Source organism: Neodiprion pinetum, chromosome 2 (genome assembly GCF_021155775.2).
Source record: "Neodiprion pinetum isolate iyNeoPine1 chromosome 2, iyNeoPine1.2, whole genome shotgun sequence".
In the NCBI taxonomy this organism is placed as follows: domain Eukaryota; kingdom Metazoa; phylum Arthropoda; class Insecta; order Hymenoptera; family Diprionidae; genus Neodiprion; species Neodiprion pinetum.
The window spans coordinates 40864077-40886018 of NC_060233.1; the positions used below are offsets into that span (position 1 = coordinate 40864077).

General features: G+C 43.3%; 1 protein-coding gene across 2 annotated transcripts; it reads left to right on the top strand.

Annotated features, from left to right (window-relative positions):
* The first annotated feature begins 1979 nt into the window (after positions 1–1979).
* On the top strand, positions 1980–21657 carry LOC124211715 (atrial natriuretic peptide-converting enzyme). Of its 2 annotated transcripts, none has more exons than XM_046611062.2 (14): positions 1980–2369; positions 3412–3706; positions 3931–4381; positions 11905–12088; positions 14389–14602; positions 15579–15950; positions 16354–16586; positions 17022–17228; positions 17332–17545; positions 18074–18219; positions 18334–18505; positions 18729–18982; positions 20073–20191; positions 20327–21657. In XM_046611062.2, the coding sequence occupies exons 3-14, from the start codon at positions 4334–4336 to the stop codon at positions 20498–20500; spliced, it is 2337 nt and encodes a 778-aa protein (XP_046467018.1). In that variant the 5' UTR covers positions 1980–2369; positions 3412–3706; positions 3931–4333; the 3' UTR covers positions 20501–21657. The 2 variants fall into 2 exon arrangements, with proteins under 2 accessions (XP_046467018.1, XP_046467019.1); XM_046611063.2 differs by having other exon boundaries at positions 1980–2233.
* The last annotated feature ends 285 nt before the right edge of the window (positions 21658–21942 follow it).

Sequence of the window (21942 nt, forward strand, 5' to 3'; positions counted from 1 at the left end):
GGTCACTCGTTAAATTCACGCCATTTAATTCGCCGACGGGCGTTTCTGACCGTTGTACAGAAGCCGTTGTGCACACTCAATGAACGCTAACGGAGTGCTGTATTGTTATTCTCTTCAATTACGATCGTGTGATAGAGACCTTCCGCTCAAATCGCTAAAAGTCGTTTGTCTCACGTTACTTTTACGAAAGTGAAAAATATTGCAGGAAAAGTCGAGTAAGCTTTCAAATTTGGAATGAATAAATCCAGCTACTGTAAATTAAAATTGCTTTTCTATTTGAGTCACTTTAAAGGTCACTCGATCAGTTCTCTGAAATTGATATGACGTAAAAGGTCTACCTACAGCGTTAGAAATAGTGTCCACGTTATAATGTAACAATTCCGGAAAAATTGTGAATAACCGGATGGATCGGAAAAAACTATCGCAAGCATAAATATTATGATATTACATAATTTTCATGATTAAATCAGTTTTATATTATTATATCGGTGATTTATAGTAATAAGTTGACGTACAACGTAATATCTCTTATTTGTTAGTCACTTTGTTCCAGCTGTGTATAAGTTCGTCGTTGATTATTCCTGTACACGAAGGTTCGGCCGTACTCGATGTAGTGATTGCAGGGTATCTTTGATTGCCTGTATATTCATCTTTACTTTCATTTCAAGAGAGTCCATTGTGTAGAAGCCGGTTAATTGGATACTGTAAAAATTGATCCCGCAGTGCGGAGGGAAAGTGACTTGCAGTGAATGATTATATGTATACCTATGTTCCGACTCATCGATCGGTACCATGCTAAAGCAGATTGTTTTTGAAATAGACTCCGATTGTAGACGTCGGCTCCGGATTCGTATCGAAATTCTTTAATAATTTTTTTTTATTATTTTTAATATTAAACTACGTGATATCGTTCAGCGGACATCTGTTAATACCGCAAAACTTTGCTTCTTCCTGGAGATATTCGTAATAGGTATTGCAATCTTGACGAACGGATGAAGGCACGACATGGAATTTATATCGCCCCAGAAATTTTATTTTCAATGCCGGGCTACACGGAGATAAAAATGTAACGTCATTCGGGTGCTGCAAAGAGAAACGGAAGAACAAAATTTGTAATACACATTTTATTTTTTGCCACATACCGGCAGTGAGTCAAAGAATTAATTGAGAAAATTACTCTTGTTTCTTAAAATCGTTATTTCTTCCGAATTAGATATGACCGTGGATTGTTTGGAAAGTATAGCGTTTTAAAATACTGAAGTATTTACTCTAGAACTCGCTTTGTTCGATTCGATCCCTTCTTTGCAATTTGCAACCAGATATTCGGTATTACAAACTCTTTAGTTCTACCAAAAATTCATCGCATGACTTTTGTTTATCGCATTATTGCACTCCATGTTAACAAACTGTACTGTTCGAAAGAGGAGCCTGAAAATTCGTACACATAGGAAAGAAGCGTTATGAATAGTTTCAAAGTTACAACAACACAAAGAACGAAGTAACAAGTTTCGTTTATCGGATGCTCGAGTGATCCATCGAATATTTTGCTGAGTGTATAATTGAATAATAACGGATCGAATTCAGTTATTTACGGTATACAAGTTATATTGCTGCGTCACCCGACGAACACTCCTCGTCACGGTCCGGTTGCATCGCTCTGATGCCGAAGAATGTGGATGCAGCACTCTGTCGATAGTGTCGAAATTTACTCACGAGAATCCATTCGGCATTCCCAAGTTCTCGTTTTATTCTATAGGAGGATTTGGAATTTACATGGAATCTGGCAATTCCTGACGAAATAGCAAAATATTACCAGTGCTGCTCATGTCGTCGATACATTGGAGAACAGTGTCCGTGGTAGGCAGCTTCAGGGCACTGCCTAAACCGATGCCGGTTGATCCGAGAAAGACAGCATCGACCCACATCCAGAGTAGACAAGCGGAGAGTTGTTTTGGACAGAAGAGCAGAGCTCATGGCTCGGTCAGTTGGTTGTGAGACGCGAGTTTGGCAGGTCGGGTAAGCGTTACTCTCGAGGACGATAAAAGCAGGATCGTAAAGGAGGAAGAAAAGCACGCGGTCACCTCCAAGTCCTTTAAGTCTCTTGACATTCCGTTCACCGTGTCGCCCACGAGTGCAGTGCAGAGGTGCCCTGTTGCCATTATATCTACTTCTATTCCGTCCACCGTTACGACGGCTGCGTTTGTCCGCAAGTTCTACTCGGATTATTTATAACGTAAGTAAATGTAGGCATTCGTGTCTCCGGCAGGAGGCTGAGAGGCTGGTAGGTACGTAAAAAATTCAGAACGGTCTAATGCGGATCGGCCACTCGAACGAGCCAAAGTGAACGGATCGCCGTACGCTTGCTGCAGGTGAGTGCTAATTATTTGTTCACTTTAATTCCCTGAGGCGGCACCTGCCGAGATGTAATCGAGACAAGAAATCTCATCGTTCCTCGATCCGAGTTCAGTTGTAATTGTTACGTGAATCGTGAATTCGATAAACCCAAAAAGTCTATTACGGTTCACGGTACATCGTTACGATGGTTACACTGCGCTCTACGTTTTAGATTCACGGCATACAGCCAAGCCTCCTTGTTACGCAATTTTTTTCACATTCAAAACTGTGTTCGACTTGTAACGAAAAATCAGCGAAGACTCTATAACCATCGGGATAAAAGGTAATCTGCCTCATTGATCAGTGGTTCTTATAAGCGATTCGAGAGCTTCTAGAACTCTTGGAAACATTTCCGATAGCCTTTTATCTTAAACTAATTTCAAAGTTCGGCTGACAATTATCCGTTGGTCTTGAGTTCATACTGACCGAAATCCTATCTTACCGATCTCGACTTCTAGGTACTGAAAACAACAAACGCGAAGTACTAACGATTAAACAACCCGAGTAGGGTTACTATCTCAGGAACCTCTTGTTGTTTACTCGTTCCATAATACACTTGACTCTCTAAGGTATTGCTGAGAGGAGGAAGGTGTCCTCGATTCGTATAAAATACCAAGAAATTCCATCCTACCGCGCGGAATAGCATTATCAAAAATGTGCAGACACATTCACGCAAAGCGATCACGACGCATTGTGAAATATCAATCGATCGAATTTGGCAACTATAACAGGAATTATTGTCCTGTTTATACCGGCATACATCTTAACGTTTGATCTAAAGCTGTAACGAGTATCAGGATTGTCAACAGCTCGTACATATCCATACCCACTTTCACCGCGACTTGAAGCGATTGGCGATCAATCGTTGATCTATCGTAACAATCTTTGAGGCAGGGTTAAGATACAAAGATTTTTAATTACCCGCCTCAATTGCACGCGGAGACATAAGCTGTTCGCCGTACTGTCCGGTAGTACGTAGCTCCTTATGTTCACCGTAGTCAACGCTCTCTTCGACAGGAGCCGAGCACGCGCCTGCGAAACGCTAAACAAGGAACCGGTAAGACGTGAAAGTGCATCACGTCCACAGCAGCACACGTCGTGAAGCCGAGCAGAGGTACGGACGTGTTCCAAGACACCTGGACACGTGAGAAATTCACTGTCGCCTCCCGGTCGAGATCCTTGGAAGTCAGGACTTCCTCAGCTTTAGTCCGACAAAGCGTGTGGCCGACTGGCCGACTCCGGCTGGACACGACTACTTGAACTCAGTTAACCTGCCGCTCGACTGGACACCTGCCACCCTCTTCGATTAAAGGTACGATTATGGAACTGATCCTGAAAATATACCTCGTGAATCACCTTGTGAATTCTATCGCATTATTAGTGTGGCAGTTATAGGGATGAATCGATATTACAGAGTTCGTGGTTAAAGTCAAGAGCCAAGTTCCAAGTCGTCGTTGTCAGGAAATCGTATTCGAAAATACTGTTCATCTCCGGAAGCTTTTTGCGTGATATAAAATCTGCGCATTTCTGTTCCAGGTCAATCGAGCAACGCTTTGCTACGGTGCAAATCAAGAGGTAAGAAAGGAAGACGTGCTCTGTAACGGATTAGCGTCGGGCGCGAGGCTTCTGGTGCTACCGTGGTTTCTTGTGCGTCTACGTCGACAGACTTGGAGAGTAACCGTTGATCGAAAGATGACACTCGGCGGAGGTGAGCCTGCCGCTAGTCAGTGACCGAGTGAAGACTTCACTAACGATATAAGTGACCGAGTGCAGACTGGCGAGTGCATAGTCGTGCACACTTAGCGATGTGTTTCTTGATGCGATTTCCCACCGCGTTAAGTTATTTGTAGTGTCCTGCCGCAAGTGCAAACTGTTTTCTGTGCGTCGTTGTTTCGCACGGAGTGCTCCTGTTCGCCGAGTGGGACTGAGGTGAATTAAGATGACTGTAGCTGTGGAGCACAAGCGGAAAAGCTCGTGGGATTCGAAGGTAAGTCAAATTGCATTTGACTCTGTTTGGAAGAACTCCATTTTTCATGTGAAGGAGTGCAGCTTGCATCGATAAGCTGCAAGAACGGTGGAGTAGAAAGGGTTGAAATATTTTCTTAGCCAGCCGCACCTTAGCTCGAGAAGTCCTGTTGCTTTTGGAATTTGCATACAATTGAACCATCGTTCGGATGCACCAGACGTTCATAATTATATTACTTGCCGTGCGGTGATGCGCGTTACATGGCAGTTCGCGAAAAAAACGAACCACTTACTTATTCTGTACCATTTGTTTTTTGTGAAGAAGAATCTTCATCCATTAAGAAAAAATCGTACTTGAGATCTAAAACTTTAAACAAACAGTGGTTTTACTCTACGTATTACAAATTGTCTACCACGTTTCTTTTGATATTCGCACTCCTGTGGTCAGTGAAAGCTATTTCGCGAATACAGAGTTTACGTGACCCAAACTACCACGACACGTTTGTTAATTTTCTCAGAAGACAGGTGGGTACAGAGAACTAAGGGACTCAGATTTTCCGCCGAGTGAATTTCGCTCGTTTAAAAACTCGCCTCACGCCTAATGGTTTTTTTTTCATAATCGACGTTATTATTGTCGGCAATTTGTTTTTTCAGTCCTGCATGACGCTCGCGGAAGGCTTCGTAAACTTTCTATACAGATAATTGAATCCCGAGATTTTACCTAGCTGATATTATAATTTCCCCTCATTTTCTCGCATTTGTATTACGGTCATTGAGTAGCTGTGAAATGCCCGTATGTCTTGGGAAAGAGATAAAAATCTTGATCGCTGTTTAAATGCTATCATTTTAAAGTCAAATTCGGGTACCTATCGCGAATCGGGGTAAGCCGATGAAAAAGTCACTGACTTCTTGTGCCCAGCTGTGAGGTTCGTGTTTCACAGCAGTTTTACCACACGTTGTAGATGCGCTAAAAGAATATTCAAATTTAAAATCCGAATATACTGATTGCTCGGAGAGTATAAAAACTGTTAGAGCTGTATAACATCACCTGCGACTCTTCCAAAAGTAATTATCTACATTTATTTTTCAATTTTATGTACGCTGTATCCCAGCATGAAACAGCTGCATGACAGCTGTTCATAAGCTGAATACTGTTATCGAGTAGGTAGGTAGGTGACTAATTTTGGCTCTTGTAGCAATATAACATTTGTTTTACCAACTCTCGTTTCAAAGCGTCGTGTGTGAGTTAACTTTGACAAACGAGTCAAATTACGCATCATTTTTTAAGCCCACGATAAAAAATAACCTACATGAGCCACGGCTTACAGGCTTTCGTTTCCGTTTCGACGGACATTTACGTTGAAGATGAATTTCTCAGAAAAGTCGACAAGATTCCGGACTTTTGAATTGGACTCTTGACCTTATTAACAGAGAAGATGTTAAGACTACCATAGACTTAAAAAATAACCGTATCGTGACTATATGATTTATATTTTCCGAAGTTGAGTCACGCCGGTAACACAGATGAAAATACTCAGTCACTTGACAATGCTCGTGTGTAACTGAATGCAGTAAAACTGATTAAAAATTCACCGTGACGCGGAAACGGTGATTGACATCACTGAGATCTGCACAATCGAACGGTCGCCATTCGGTTCCGGCCTCGCCTTGGCGATTATACCTCTGAAAGCTGCCTCCATGGTGCTTCGCTCAGGGACAATGCGACCTTGTTCTTCGACGACCTCGCAAGCTCGAATACGTACGCACGTACTCTGCAGTGGGTCACCCACAACGCGGTTTTGCGCTGCGGAGCCGCGATTATCGCCTCGGGGTTGAACAGCCTCGCTGACATCTGCTCAGAGGCTTGTTTTGTGATACCGTTAACTTCCTCGACGCCGCCCAGTCATTCGTATGGCAGTTTCGAGCCGGGACACGCCGTCAACCCGATATCCTCTGGGCGCTGCCCCAATATCTAGATCCTAGACTCTAGCTGACGACGACGGAGTCTAGAAACTATCGCTCGACTCGATCCAGATCAACGACTCACAATCGAGTCGCTACCCTGAACTACGCGCGTTTTTCCATCGCCCTATGAAGTGGCGTGGCATCTCAAGACAAGCTATCTGCGAACACGAAGTTACACACCTACGACTGAATAAAAATCGTCGTTTTTTGTTTTGCGTGACCCGCACGACGCGAGCATTATAACTGGATCCAGGGTTGAAATACGGTGTTAAAAGACCTTACGCAACTTTTGGGCAACGCAGAGCGAGAGCCTTACGACATTACGTATAATGCGATTCTTGACACGGAATAGCGCGCATCGATTTGCAAGTACGGCGATTGAATTCATCCTCGAGGAGTAATTTGCTTGATTATTATGTTCGTCTGGAAGGCAGTGATGCGACCGCTAGTGCGTGAGCTGTGACCAGTCGTGATCACTGATGGCCAGTCGTGATCTGAGATCGCAGCAGAAAGAAATCAGTGAGGAAATTATCACGTCCGGCGTATCGCCACACGTCTCCCTCATCTCATCGCACTCCCACGATCCTTGCAAGTAATCTTATCGCCTCATTCCTGTCCTCCTATTTCCATCCTGGTTAACGCTACTCGCTTTTTGCCGACTCTGCTAATTCTATTCCCCACCATTCCGAATTTACGCACATTTCGTCTACCCCTGCTCTTTACCAGCTCTTGATCAGTCCTATTCCAATGTTCGTATGATCAACTTCAACTCTAACTTCCAAGTTCAACCTCAGTTCCAGTCTGAATAATCATATCACTTATTCCCAATCCAAATCACCTAGTTACGCAATAACACATTTCTCAGTTTTAATAAAGCCTTTAGAGAACCAGAAGGCACACCTTCTTCGTCTCATTATCACTCCTTCCATCGTTTCCGGATTGCGAACAGCGACGAGACCGAACCCGAATCACCCAAATAACATCTTGGGTGGGTATAGAGGTGATTCGATAACCGCTCGTCGAATCAAACCTCCTCAGGCCCGTAACAAAATAATGATTATTACCATTTCGACACAGATTACCGACCTAATAAGTAAGAACTTCGGTACTTCTAACTTGGAATATTGCTTATCTCAGAGACACTGTTATTACCCGGTATTGCACATCTACCCGATCATTTGACTTGATGGGTAATCAAGAAAGCTTGAAATTGCCTAGAAAAGCCTTTAAGAAATCCGGTGAATTTAGATTTCCACTTTCACATCCGTCTTGCTTAGCCTTTAGTGTACTTTTAATCTTCTGGTTTCTTACACTGTGCTGTATAAGACCATTGGTTAATATTCTTCGCTGCTTTATAGTATACGTACGATTTCGAGTGGCGCTGAAAATTTTCATTTCAGGCGGAAGTTTGTACCGGCGTTTTTTGTTTTTGGGGGGGAGGTACCTTGTACAACATAGACTCGAGAATATCCTACCCAGCTGGTTGATTCTTTCGTAGCTTTTTACCCTCTTATCTGGCGTCGCTGTGTAGGTTGACATTGAATTCTACTTTCGAATCCTCATCCAGCCTTGAACGTTCACATTCACCTCCAGACAAGTGAATTGTTCCTTAGTTAGTCGTGTACACTTACGTCAAATCAAACGTATAACATACCTACCGCATTTCGGACACTTGGGCTTTTGTTGGTTTATCTACGAAGATGAAAAAAAAAAAAATGAAAAACAATCGTTATTGCATATTTCCTCGGTCCGCATGGTTGTGTAATTACTGATGATGTATTCTTGACGTGTGAAAACACGAAGAGGAGAAGAATGAACGATAAATTTTCGGAAAATATGTACTCATCGAGTTAGTAAGACATATCTAACATTGTATAACATTAAACAAATTAAACAAGCAATATTGTACGTAGGCGTGCAAAGACCTGATGAAAAGAAGATACGCGTCCTTCTTGCACGGAGTTGTCGCATCGCTTGACCTTTTTGCGTGGTTGCGTAACCGGAGAGAACTTTTATCTCCGCGGTTGGCTGGATAGATATCGAATGACAAGCGGCACCTAGAAGCGTATAAAATGTGTACGTGTTACCCTAGATTCTCCGCATGCAAGTGCACAAAGAGATCCATGATGCAGCAGCGGCTGTTGGACGCCGCGCGAAGTCGCTCCAGAATCTTCAACCTAGGCTTGGGAGTGTGCCGGAGGCTTAGAAATTTCCTAACAATGCCGAGCCGCCGACACCATTGTCTGGAATTCAAGCAAAACCCATCTCGCGGTATCAGCACCGATACTTTCAGCAATAATTCCCCGACTGATTCTACAACAGCACGCGCATATAATTCTCCGCTCCCAAATTATGGCTTTACGCGGTCACCGTATAAGTCACGTACTTCTGCGGGAAACTCTCAGCGCAGATACGGTTTAGAAATCGCGCAAACAGACGTGGTAAAGCGGAGAGCTGGGCGTATGCCGTTAAAAAAAGTTTCAGGTAAAATGTTTATTGTAATAGTCGTCGGGCAATCGCGCCCGCAGCTAGAGGCATTGTTCAAAACCGGTCGTATATTTATTTGAGAAATCTCACTGCTCGGTATTACAATAATATATCGCTGGCACGCGATGATCCCACTCCAACGCAAAAACATGTGCTCGCACTCCTGCACGGGCAGCCTCTTACTTTGAATTACATTTATATTCGGGCTGATTTTCTCATGGATTAAAGATGTAACCGACCTTACGCAACGTTAGTTAATACCAATTATTCCCGAGTCTACTTCGCCCGAAGTAGGTATAACTACGTAATCTCGATTCTTCGCCGCTCGACATCTCCCGCAGGATCCATTGTTCCTGCACATCTCCGTGATTCCCGACAGAGCGTCTAGACGCGGCGCAAAAAATTATCCCAAATAAGAAATCACGAGGCAAGCTTCTGTTCTTCGGTTTTCTCACTTTTACCGATCAATCTCGATCCTCCGAGTCAGTCACGTCACGATCACTTACCGAATCGATATGTATCCTCGTGGAATGTCGCTTCTGAAATCATGTCGAGCGATTCTCACAGTCAGCTACGACCTTATAACTCTCGCATACTTCATTCGCGTGCATATAAAGAGCACGCGTGGTTTCGTGCAATCGCTTTAAGATGTTCGCTGACTAATTAAATTTCGTCTGTTTTTCACGGGCATAGGTAACCCGCAGTTTTTGAAGTATCTCGTAACAATCAAGAGCTCTCGGTGTCTCGAGCTTCCGCTTTTTTGCATGATTGTGTGCATAGTTACGGGGTTTACTCGTTTTTTATCCCAGAAACCAAAGTTTCAGTTTGGTTCTGGTAGAATCGTAACGCCGCGTAAAACCGTCTGCGATTAGCTTTGCAAGTTGAAGAGTCATGCTTTTCATGGCGGATCCGGAGCTACTCGATCTTTGAATGACTGTACACACGATAGTATAATTAAAAAATTAAAATCATGCTTGGCCCAGTTTTAAACCGTCTGTGTAATTGAGTGAAATTAAAGAATGACGAGATGAAATCAGAGCGTGTCATTTCTCCCGGAGACGTATTCCACTTACAATTAGAAGCCGACTGGAGAAAACAATCGCAGTTCGTGGATCGGGAAGCGAACGTATACCGATATTTTTTTAAATCAATTCCGGTTAGTGGGTGGAGGGAATGACGCAGAACCGGGTAGCCTGACGGCTAATTGACTGTATCTGCAATAATGTAATGCAGCTTTGGCTCGTTTTTCTCGTCGTTAAAGCCTGCGCTTGAGGCTTCGAAGCGCGCTATAGACCAGTTCTATTGTCGAGCAAAGCTGTTTGTGGGCATCCAAGCATTCAGCCGTTCCTAAGCACGCAGCTTGCAGGATACGCGTGTAATAATGCATGGAAAAACACCCCGAGCCCAGCCGAGATGACGTTTGATAGCGAACCCACTAAAATGTGAAACGACTCCCTGCGACCGTTACAAAGTTTAAATGGACGATGACACGAAATGATACGACCTCCTTAATTATACATAGTCTTGAACCCGCCGCACGTGGCCTTTGGCTGAACGATGCTTGTGTATACGGCAATTAAAGCACGCACTAAAGAGGAGAGAAGGAAATAAAAAATGGTACGCCATTCGGACGACGGCGTAAAATTTGTTAGGAATAAGTGCAATTTGTAAAAATTTCATAGAACTCATCGTCTTTCACTGCTGCCACAGATATTGGTACGCGTGTATCGCGTGCAACGAATATTAATTGTCGTACTACTGTTATTCCGCGGTGATCTAGATCCGCGAGTTCTCTTTCGACCCAGTGATATTCGAGTTCCAAGAAGCGTTCGCAGCCTCCCGGAATTACTACGACGAGCAAAAGGTAGAACGGTTGGAAAAAGTCGATTGCCGATGGTCGAAATTGAGGAGGAGTAGAATACACCCGCATGGAGCTAGAGATATTCATCCACCCACTCTCCGAGGCCATTGCTGCAGAGTTTCGCTTGAGCAACTCGATGCTGCTAAAAGACTCGAGCGTAGTTCTTGCAATAAGAAAGCACTCTGCATCTACGGACCAAGCGTGTGCCAGTCGTAACATTTCATCGCTTTAGGGCGTGGGGCTTTTTCCTCCGAGGAATCGATGTGCTTTTGCTGACCCGGCGAAGAATGCTTCTAAAGTTACAGGCGTGTCGATGATACCGCGTAGTCTCTCGGATCGTGGAATGTTGGAAAAAGGCGAAAATACTCGGCCTTTTTCCACCATAAACTTCCACTACCAACTGAATCGTGGGATTCCTTGCTCAAGGATTCGTTCGAACTCGAATGCCTTTTTCAACCAGGTTTCGCAACATTCGATCGCCACATTTGGTTCATTGTCAGTCGTACGTAAATATCAGCCGGCTCAACGAATCCTTTCACTCGCTGTGCACCTGTAGTAAAAAATATAATAATCGTCGATTTCACGCCGTCGGACCGTCGGTAATAAATGAATTGTGGTTATAGAAAATACCTCGAGTCGCTCGCGTTGAGACACGGGAAAATTTAATGGCAAAGATGTACAAGTTGAGTTGCATCAGTGAGAGAGTAGAGTTTTTTAAACAGTAACGCCTACGTGGTTAGATGTAATATACCTACCTAACTACCTAGAGAAACTTCTATACCGCAGAGGAAAGTTTAACGCCGTTGCGAGAAAACCTATATATACGTACAAAAAAGGTATTGAATCCGTAACACCGCTACTTTACTTGGTGTTTAGAATTTATTTGCGGATATCTCGCGACCTGTGTATACATAGCCTTTCATTTTTGCATCAGTTACAATAGCATAAAATATTGTAGAAAATTTTTCTTTCTTGGTTCTCTATAATTTTTTTTTTTCGAGTCTTTTTTATTTTTTATTCTTGTGCAAAATACTAGGGCACGAAATTCTGAATCAGATGTAACGGAGTGCTCAAAAACTTTGCCGAACACTACTATAAGAAATTAAGATACGACGATCAATATCATTTATTGCAATTACAAATCTAAAAGGCATTTTGAGAAAAAAACAAAAAAAAAAAAAAAAACAACGGGGTACCCAGACGTTTGTCAAATTATTAATTATTTTTTTCAGATCTCAGTGAGCACGGTGAGCACGCGTCGATTCAGTCGAGCTGGAACACCAAGCTCGATCTTATCGTCCGACAGCGACATCAGATTTACGAGGAAACTCGGCGGTCAGTATCGTTGCGGATGCTGCGTCCTTGCTGCCTTTTTGCTATTCCTGCTATTCGCCGGTGTTGCGATTTACCTTGGATGTGAGTACGAGGTACCTTAGGCATACCAAAACGAAGTAGGCTGAAAGTAGTTCGATTAGAAGTGCAACCTCTCACCGACTTAATGTAGCCGCGATCTTAATTGCGGCTGAGGGAAAACTGACTTGGAGCGAAACCGCGATTCTCCGATGTCCCGGTTGGAAATAATGTTTTTTTATTTATTTATTTTTTTTTTCTGTAATTTTATTGTTTCTTTATGTTCCTCCACTTTTCACGCCGTTATCACGCGGGCGAACGAATCGGTGTTGAATCAAAGAGAAAGAGGGGGAGGAAGGGAGGGAGAGCTATAACGGACCGCACACCGAGAGAAATAGTTTCTAATTTATAGGGTATCAATTAGTTTCTATTCACAGAGGAATTCACGGTGCTAAAACACTCCGTCAAAGTGCAACACGATACCGCGCATCTTACATTTACATATATACAATCACACGTAATATGTAAGGCAAAGGCAGACATACACATAAAGACTATCGCACTCGCTTTAGAATCGTGTCTAACGGTACCCGTTTACCTTTCTAACTGCATGTCAATACGAACTCTATTATCCTTAATTGATTCACTCACGTGATTATTCAGCGATACGCGGGGATTATGCTGTTTTGCGATATATTCCCAAATTGCCTCGTGAATTAAATGCGGTTTTACGTCACGCGTTAGCGAATTTATGCAGGAAATACGTTTCTGATCAAGATGCGTTATCGTACCGGTATTTGGCAATCGCGCTAGCGAATGAATTCTACGGTTTCTCTTAAAATTAACGGAAGTTTGCAAATAATAATAAACGAAAAAAAGTTAACAGCATTCGTATGAAAGTAATATCGGAAGACTCCGCGATATTACCTGTGACTAGAGTTCAATCTCAATTAAACGTTACTGGTACGTCAGGGTATACAGTTAGATTTGAAACGATTTTCACGGCTGAAACCGCATTAGTATGAATATATCTAATATTATTTCGCAAGTGCAGGCGAGATGTTTTAGCCGATTTTTGTCCGCGGTCTCCCTTACACATATATACTCGCTATATGTACATAGGTACCAGCAAAATTGAATTATTACATCAGACAACAAAACGGTATTCGAGTTTCTCAAATGAGTTGTTACCGCACATTTACCGAGGCGGGTTACCGTTTTCGTGCGGAGACCGCGAGGTTCGTTCAACCATCGGACGTAAGCCATGAGCGACTCGGCAAGTCTCGAATATAATTATTTCCGCGCATGGTCGCAGGAAATGAGCGTATGGCATGCTTTTTCGATTCAACGACTACTCTTAGAGATAATACGAAAAGCCCAGAGCACCGGAAGCGCCCATTCAGCCGCTGTGCCACGCTCCAAACGGCTTAACGGGTTGACCGATTTACCGATTTACCGATTCCCGCCTCGACGCCGATCATGTAGCGGCTCTCGTCCCCGCCAATGACGTGCTTCGTACCCGGAGGCGGCTGACCGAGGGAGAAGCGTCCTTGTCCAAGCCTCGGCGGTGACCTCACTGACCCACAACGTGCTGTAAATTTATGCCCGTGGCATCGTGATGTTTTTTTGGATCTGTTTTTACTTCATTTTTTGATTTTTATTTTATTGTCTGACGATGCCGTGTCTCAGTGGTTTGTAGGCATGAAGGACGTTGGTATCAAATTTACAAAAATCAGCTTCGAAGCAGAGAAAACTGTATTTCAGTAGGTACAAGCGAAAGCACGGTGTGAATTCGGGTTATCCATTGAAAGTACGGTAGCTGCATCGCGTGGAGTTCGTAAAGTAAGGGACTTTTGACCACGGGTGGTTGGATCAACCGGTTTTCACACTGCAAAGCCTTGAAAAATTTCATAAAATTATCACTGTCAGAATTTGTGCCATCTTTGAATTCAGTCGTAGACTAGGTGACCACTTTTTACAATTCTGTTGAGGTCGCCCGAAGTTTTCTGACGTCGCTTGCGAAGTTGCGATTGAACAGTAAGGTGTACACTTTGATCACGGAATGGGCAACCCGTCAGAACTTTGTGTCAATAACTGCATAGAATGATAAATCGTTGAGCGATTGAATGATTTGAAACTGCATGAGGAACTTCGAGCGAATTCGAAAGACCTTTCACCAAGTTGCATTATACGCGCTTTCAAGAGTGTTTAACGCTTCGATTGGCACAATCGTGTTTATAGAGTGTGAAGCGATCAAGGATGGTGATTATTCGCTATACTGGTTGCTGTTTTTTCTCCCGTTTTATTTTTAATCATTCTTTACGGAATGATGTCGAGCATAAAATTGAGGTTTACTTTACTTTCAGACACATTTCTCAGCGCGGAACCGCCCGGAGACCAGGTATTTTTGGCGACGTTCCGTGTCGTCGACGGTGATGTTTTTGTCAGCGATTTAGCGGACCCGTCCACAGAGGCCTTCCGTATTCGATCGAGAGAGTACAGAGACCGGTTGAATCTCGTGTTTAGAAGAAGCACTCTGAGGTTCTACTTCTTGGCCACTGAGATTCTCGCCCTAGACGGGTGAGTCTATGAAATTATAAGAATCCTCGTGTCGTTTTTTTCTTTTCTTTTTTTATTTCTCAACGTTTATTCGCGGCTTCAATATCCATGAATCCTCATTTCGCAAGTCTAGATTGCCCGTTTAGACTGCAGGATACCTACAATAAAAAACGGTCAACAGAGTCACCTTTCACCTCAGCCGACGTTTACCTAATTGATTGTTGATGTTGAACGATTCTTTCTTTCTTTATTTCTTTCTTCTTTGTTCTGCATTTTGATGGATGCATCCTGTCGAATACTCGACTCATCCTGTATTTCATGTACAACTACTTTCTTTGTGTCTTGTTCAGTATTTAACAAACTCTTTCTCTCGCATGACGAAGCGTAAGGCACCGTTACGCGCTATCATCATGAGTCACTTACTTGTCGCGAGGAAAAAATTTGAGCCGGAATATGTTGAACGAAAAAAAAAGATCTCCTTTTTCTTTCTCCCTCGTTGAACGCACGATTTAAAAACAGACTTTCCTCCAAAACTTTCTCGTTATTTAACACATCGTTCAATCCACTCAACCACCGATAAAACATCCATAGTGGATTGCTCGATTACGACACTTATATAGCTTACCTCGATATTGATACTCCATTTGCATAAATTCGGTAATAACAATTTGGCTAATTCAATCTCATGGGACAAATCCCGAGCAATACGGAGACGCTTGAGTTCAACCATTCAATTCGCGAATAATTCCGTCAGGTTCTCTCTCATCGAGTGCCGCTTTCCTATAATGCATGCGTGGTGAAATTACACCGCTATAGTTGAGGCACGATGCAGATAAGAGAAACTGCCGGGGTGTGTCATAGACTCTTTTATGGAGCATCTTTGCCGCTCAGCTGGCCGATCCCATCTTCGCCGCTTACCGCACAAGCTGCCGTGCGAAGAATTATCCGGATTAAAAGCGGAGAACGGCAACGTAGAACGATTCTCTTTTGGTTCCAGTGTCGACGGCCGTGACCTAGTGGTACACTTCGACGTAAGATTCGATCCTCGGTACCGTACAATAACTGCCGCTGATGTGGCCGAGGTTCTTGCGCAAGAGATATCCCCCGGGTCGCCCAAGTACCTAGGAAACTTAACGGTCGATCCGAAGAGTGTCGAGGTGCAGGAAAGTCGAGAGGCTCTCACTGCTCAGGTCGTTCTACAAACTACCGCCTCCACACTTCCGCCGACAACCACACCTCCGCCCCCGAGAAGATGCTCCAAGCTTGGTCTCGGATACTGCAAACATCTGCCCTACAACGTCACTTCCTATCCCAACGTCCTGGGGCATCGGTCTCTTCAGGATGTTCAAAACGACGTTATCGCTTTCAGGTGAGAATTGGAAAATCGGTTGAGGAAAGGAGAGCAGATGGTATTACGATGTTGACAATTCACTTCGATGCTTGGAACAAAAATTGTGGATCACAGTAGAGGTTGGCGGTAGTGACGTGATTCTTCATATCTGTAAGAGTTCTGAATTTTTGTTGAAAAAAACTGTGGTGAGCCTTGCATGAGAATCAAGATATCTTGTGCAACCAGTGAATTTTGATTTAAATGCGACCCAGCCTTAAATTCCATCCCGAGTCGATATAACTGTAATACTTGCTCGATAGTCACCTTGTGTCACCTTGTCACCTGTAGAGCGAGGACGCGTTGTGAATTTAGATGCTCATTCATCATGTAAATGCGTTTGTTTTACTAATGTACATACAAGTTGTAACGCTCTTCCATACAGAGAGCTCGTCGACGCTGAATGTTACCGTCTGGCCTACGACTTCGTCTGCCAAGTATTACAGCCGGCATGTTTGCCGGGTCCGCATGAAGACAGACTCCATCTACCTTGCCGGAGTTTTTGTCGAGAGTTTTGGAATGGTTGCGGAAATCGTCTGCCGGACAGAATTCGCGACGCTTTAGACTGCTCCAATTTCCCCGAGTACGCTGGTCCCGGAAGCTGCAGACCAAAACCGGGTAAGAATTCGGTTTGGAATTTGTATAAGAATCCGTGGAGACGGTAAATTCCTTTTCTCTTCCAAGGTAAATATTTCCCCGTAAGTATGGGCAAATTTCTTTTCTCGAATGAAAATAAAAATTCCACCGACGCTTGTATGACCGTGAGTCGTAAAAACCTGCCGGGGGTTATCATTCTGATGAGGTGAAAGAAAGGTCAATGAACAGGACAGCGACCCCGGCAGGGAAAGTCGATCTCCATCCAGATATACAAGTCTTACACATAAACTGGACCAGTTATAAAAAAGTTTTTTTTTTTGCATCTCCAAAAGTGCTTTCGTTGATGTCTGAAACGGCAATTTATTATTTCGCTTTCGTCAAACTTGAATGATAAAGCTTATACAACACGTTTCACGGAACACGAAACACGTCTTAATGCTTCTTATTCTTTTATAGGCTGTGTTCAGGATCTTCAGGCCAAAGCACTGTCACCTCGAGTATGCGACGGCATTATCGATTGCCCTGATCTTTCCGACGAAAAAGGCTGCTCATACTGTCAAGAGAACAGCCTCCATTGTGGAATTGGAAGAGTTTGCATACCTCGGAGTAAAAGATGCGACGGAAAAATCGACTGTCCTAACGGAAGCGACGAAAAAGACTGTCGTAAGTAAAAAAAAAGGAATCTTTTACGAATGATCGTAACTGTGCAGGATACTTTGTCAGTCCGCTTTAAGTGATAACGCTTCTCTCCTTTTCTTCAACGCAGTTACTCTGGCCCCGAATTTGAGTTCGTTGAGATTAATGCCCGCGGATACCCCGCATTATGCCCAGTACAATCGAGAGGGTTACGTGATATTCAACGAGAAGGGTAGCATTGGAAAGCTCTGTACCGAAAACCTGAATTCAACTCTCCCGGCGCCGGAGATGGAGACGGTGCTCCAAACAGCGGCGAGCTCTCTCTGTACCTTGTTGAGCTACACGTGAGTTTTCTACTCCTTATACCTATCTGACATCTTATTTGTATTCATCTCCTGTCACGATCTGCAATTCAGCGAACGAATGCCGAGGACACTGCAGCATTTCTCTTGCCTTGCCATGTTCTTAGGATAAACGTATCATCAACCTTTCGAATACCATCCGTGATACATTGCTCGGGTCCTTCTCGCAGAAAGTCACGCTGCTTGGACTCTTTATAGACCTACAATGTACTGTAGCCAACAGTGACGCATTTGCGGATGTACAAAGGTCGCGGATTTTGAGAGTCGGCCAAATTACGACGAGAAGAAAGTAGCCTGATGCAGTGGGGTGGATTTCTTTTCCAATGATGCTCGAAAAAGGATAACTGAACTACAGATCAATTTTAAAGTAGAGAAGCGTGAAGTTTTTGTCTCAGACCACATGCGACTGCGATTTCTTGAAATACTTCGACTCTGATACCGGTCCCGTATCCTCTGTCGAATGTTGACATCACCTTCAAAAATGATCTAAACATCCTGTTTAATCGGCAGGGGGGTCGAGTCTGTAGAAGTGAAGATAGACGAAGAGGACGACGTGGCCTACGTGCACATGGAGGACCCCTCAGCGTCGGAAATCACGTTCGTCCGTGCTCCGTGCCCCAGCAAAGAGGTCATGTACGTGCGATGTTCGGAGCTGGGTAAGCTGCTGGAGAAGACGAGACTCTCGAGTTTCTGGAATTACCGGTCCCATTTCATTACCGTCAATTTTCATCGTCAGCTTACACTCGGACGTTTAACATCCGTTCTTTCAGAATGCGGGATTCAGGCCCTCCGTGGCAAGGGCAGAGTTCAGAGTCTGGGCAAAATGGCAGCCCCCGGTGACTGGCCCTGGCACGTGGCGCTTTTCAAGCAGAAGGTTCACGTCTGCGACGCGACCCTCGTCTCGTCCAGTTGGCTCCTCACAACCGGTACATGTTTCCAAGGGTACGTGACTGTGTTTGTCAGCGATATACCTGATTTACAACATCAGGACGAGCACGTTACAGGCTTACATATAATTATCCCGAGCTGTTGATCACAGCCGTCACGGCCATTCGTCGCTCTTCAACGACTTTTGTCTGTTTTATTACTTTCACGAAATTTTTTCCACCGCTAATTATGGCGACCTTGAAGATCTTTTGTGCAATTTCGGATAATCATCTCTCAGGCAACCGAAGGCTGAATGGGTCGCCCGACTTGGTACCGTCAGACTCTCGAGCTCATCGCCGTGGCAACAGGAGCGCCGAATCGTGGGGATGGTCAAGTCGCCGGTTGAAGGAAGCGGCATTGTCCTCTTGAAGCTGGACCAGCATGTGGCTGCCTTTTCAGACTTTGTCAGACCGGTTTGTCTGCCCTCGAACGAGGACCCTCTCCCGCCTGCCGGTAACTCCTCGTGCAACACCCTCGGCTGGGCGAGAAACCGTAAGAATTTAAAAATCTGCAGCATATTTCTCGACGAGCGGTACACTTTAAGAGATACGGACAAAAAAGATCCTGATAATCGCTTGGAAAATTGAATAAAAAAAATTGAACTTCACATGAAAAATAAGAGAGGAAAAAGAAATCGATGACTGACGAAACACCTCGAATCGTCCGCGAGCCGCGTTCGGCTTACCGAGACTTATTGGTACATACATTTCGTAATATTTTGCTCTACCTGTTATACCAAACCTGGTTAAATATTTATCTCCATACGTGTCGCGCTTTCAAAAGCCTCCTAATTATATTCTGGTTACAACACCGTAGCTGAGAAGCGAAGAAAAAAAAACATAGACATGCACATGTAACATGTAACCGTACACAATAACGGGTACAAAAACAACAGCACTGAAAATAATTCAATCGATCCATCGCATCGGGTTCGTAGATAATTAATAAACTGTGAGGTGAACAAACTTGCAAAGGAATTTCAATGGGAGAAATTCTAGAGAGGAGAAATGTATTTTTATTTATTTATTTTTTTTTTCCAATATCTTGTTTGCCTATCGGCATCCGGTAATCTTCCGTTACGAATTAGCTTGACCCTACGGTGATAATGAACCGCTAATGGTATAAAAAGACGTTATTCGTCCTAGATAACGTTCGTGTAAATACCTATGTATATAGCTAAATCGATTCCTCAATTTCTTGTCCGTATAACGCACGCACACATGTCCATACACGCGTGAGATTTCTTTGAATAATCTCGACCAGCCAACTCCGCCACAGTACTTATACCTACCCAGTATCCTCGGCTTGTTTAGCGAAGTATAATTAAGCCGCGTGTGAAATTCAATCTTTGCGTAAACAACGCAACGCCTCGCATCGCCTCTTATGTCAACCAGTTTCAGCCACTCAGCGTGCTGCATTCGCAAATACCATACCATAATGCAGGTATAATTTTCACCAGAGTCATATGCGTCATTCTCATGTCGTGTTGAAGAGGAGATCTGAAAAACGGCATGAGGAACTTATATCGCTGCGGTAACATTCGACTCGATCCAATTTCAACAAATCCTCTTATTATCAACAGGTGACCTTTTGCAGAGGGTGCAGCTCCAACACAGCGCCATGCCACGATGTGAAAATATCAGCATAGTTTCGATGAACACCGTATGCACCGAGGCAGCCTATTCCAACGACGATTGCAACGTGAGTGTGAATTACAGCAATAGTACGAAATGCACGCGGGAATTGAACAAAAGTTTCAACGTTCGAGTTGGAATTGCAGATGCGACGAGTGAATTACTGCCGAGAATTCATTGAATGTTTTACTTCGACTTGCAGGAAGAAGAGGTGGCCGGAAGTCCGATGCTCTGTCTCCTTGGAGACGCTCGAAGATGGGCTCTGGCAGGTGTTGGAAGCTGGAGAATAGCGTGCTCTAAGGCTGGAGTCGAACGGCCGAGACTCTACGATCAGATCTCGTCCAACGTGGCGTGGATCAGATCGACGATAAGCTGAATTTACCGATTCGCGCTGACGATCGGTGATTATGCTTGTGTATTTATAAATAATTGTATTTTTCGTAGGATCCTACGTCTCGACGCTACCGGTTGATCGCAGCAGCTTACCGAAGCAGCGCCTCAAACATTATTAGGATCTTCGTGCGTTATTATTAATATTATTACTGTTATCATTATCATTAGACTTTTTTCTCAATTTCTACACGAAGTTGCGTAACTTTGATTAGGAATTATATCCTCTGACCCTTTGAAATAACGACCGGTCTAAGCTGCTGCTGAACTCAACATTGTTGTAGAGTAACAAAATGTGATAAAATCATAGATCTGCATTGTCACGTCTGAAAAAGAAATTTGTTTACTTTCTTATATATTTGAAAATATTCGCCTACATATTTGAGACGTGGCGCTGTTCAAAATGTAACTTGACCTTCTTTAATCGTGTACAGTTTTGATAAAATTGTAAATACTATTATTATATTAATCCTTATTCTATTCACATTTTATATTTAATGTTACCTCTTATCGTACAACTAGCCATATCTATATCCGGTACGTCTGAGTACAGTTTAGTATCAGATGGATCTACGTCTGGCGGACTTTGGATCACGGCTATGTAGGTATCGGAACATGTATAACGTGTACAATGCACTGTCGCCTATCGACGTGTCGTCTAATCTATATAGCAATTAGGAGTGACAATATTATCGTGAATTAAATTAGAAAGTAGATTTTATGCTCTAGTATGTCGGCCTGAATTCTTCGCACGGATCGCCTTTCGGCCTAGATTGCAAATCCCCGTTTATTATTTCACACTACTACGCTCGCCCCGTGTTTTCTAATGCCCTGCATTATCTTTGCTCTTTCGGGAAAGCCAAATAATTTAAACGATAACGATTCACGAGAATAAAACTTGAGACATTTCATGTGAGGAAAAATGATTCCATATTCCTCGACCCACAGTGCTTTGACCTTCAGATTTTTATTGACAAAAAAGTTCACAGCCGTTAATATTTTCGTTACGTATACTCATTGTAATCATAAGGCTTTCGCCTCATGTTTAATTGTAAAATGTGTTGTATAAGGTACAATTACCACTTATAATGACCGTATTTATTTTGTTACCCATTCTAAAGAATAAAATTCTTATTTTAGTTACCTTTTCTTTTCAACATTTCATCAAAATGAAACTTACTACATCGGTAAAAACATTGCAAATACCACATGGCGGCAACACACACAAAAAAAAATAAAACTAATCAAAGACTTTTTTGTTCTTAGTACAAAATTTGAGCCCAAATCCTTCGCAAGGACAAAGCTCCTGTGTGAACTCTCGAATGTTTATTATCCATTCTACGATCTGACTTGCTTAAACACAAAATTATCTACTTAAGTTCACGCTTGTCAGGTTTCAGTGTTTTGTAAATATCTACAGTGTAGCCC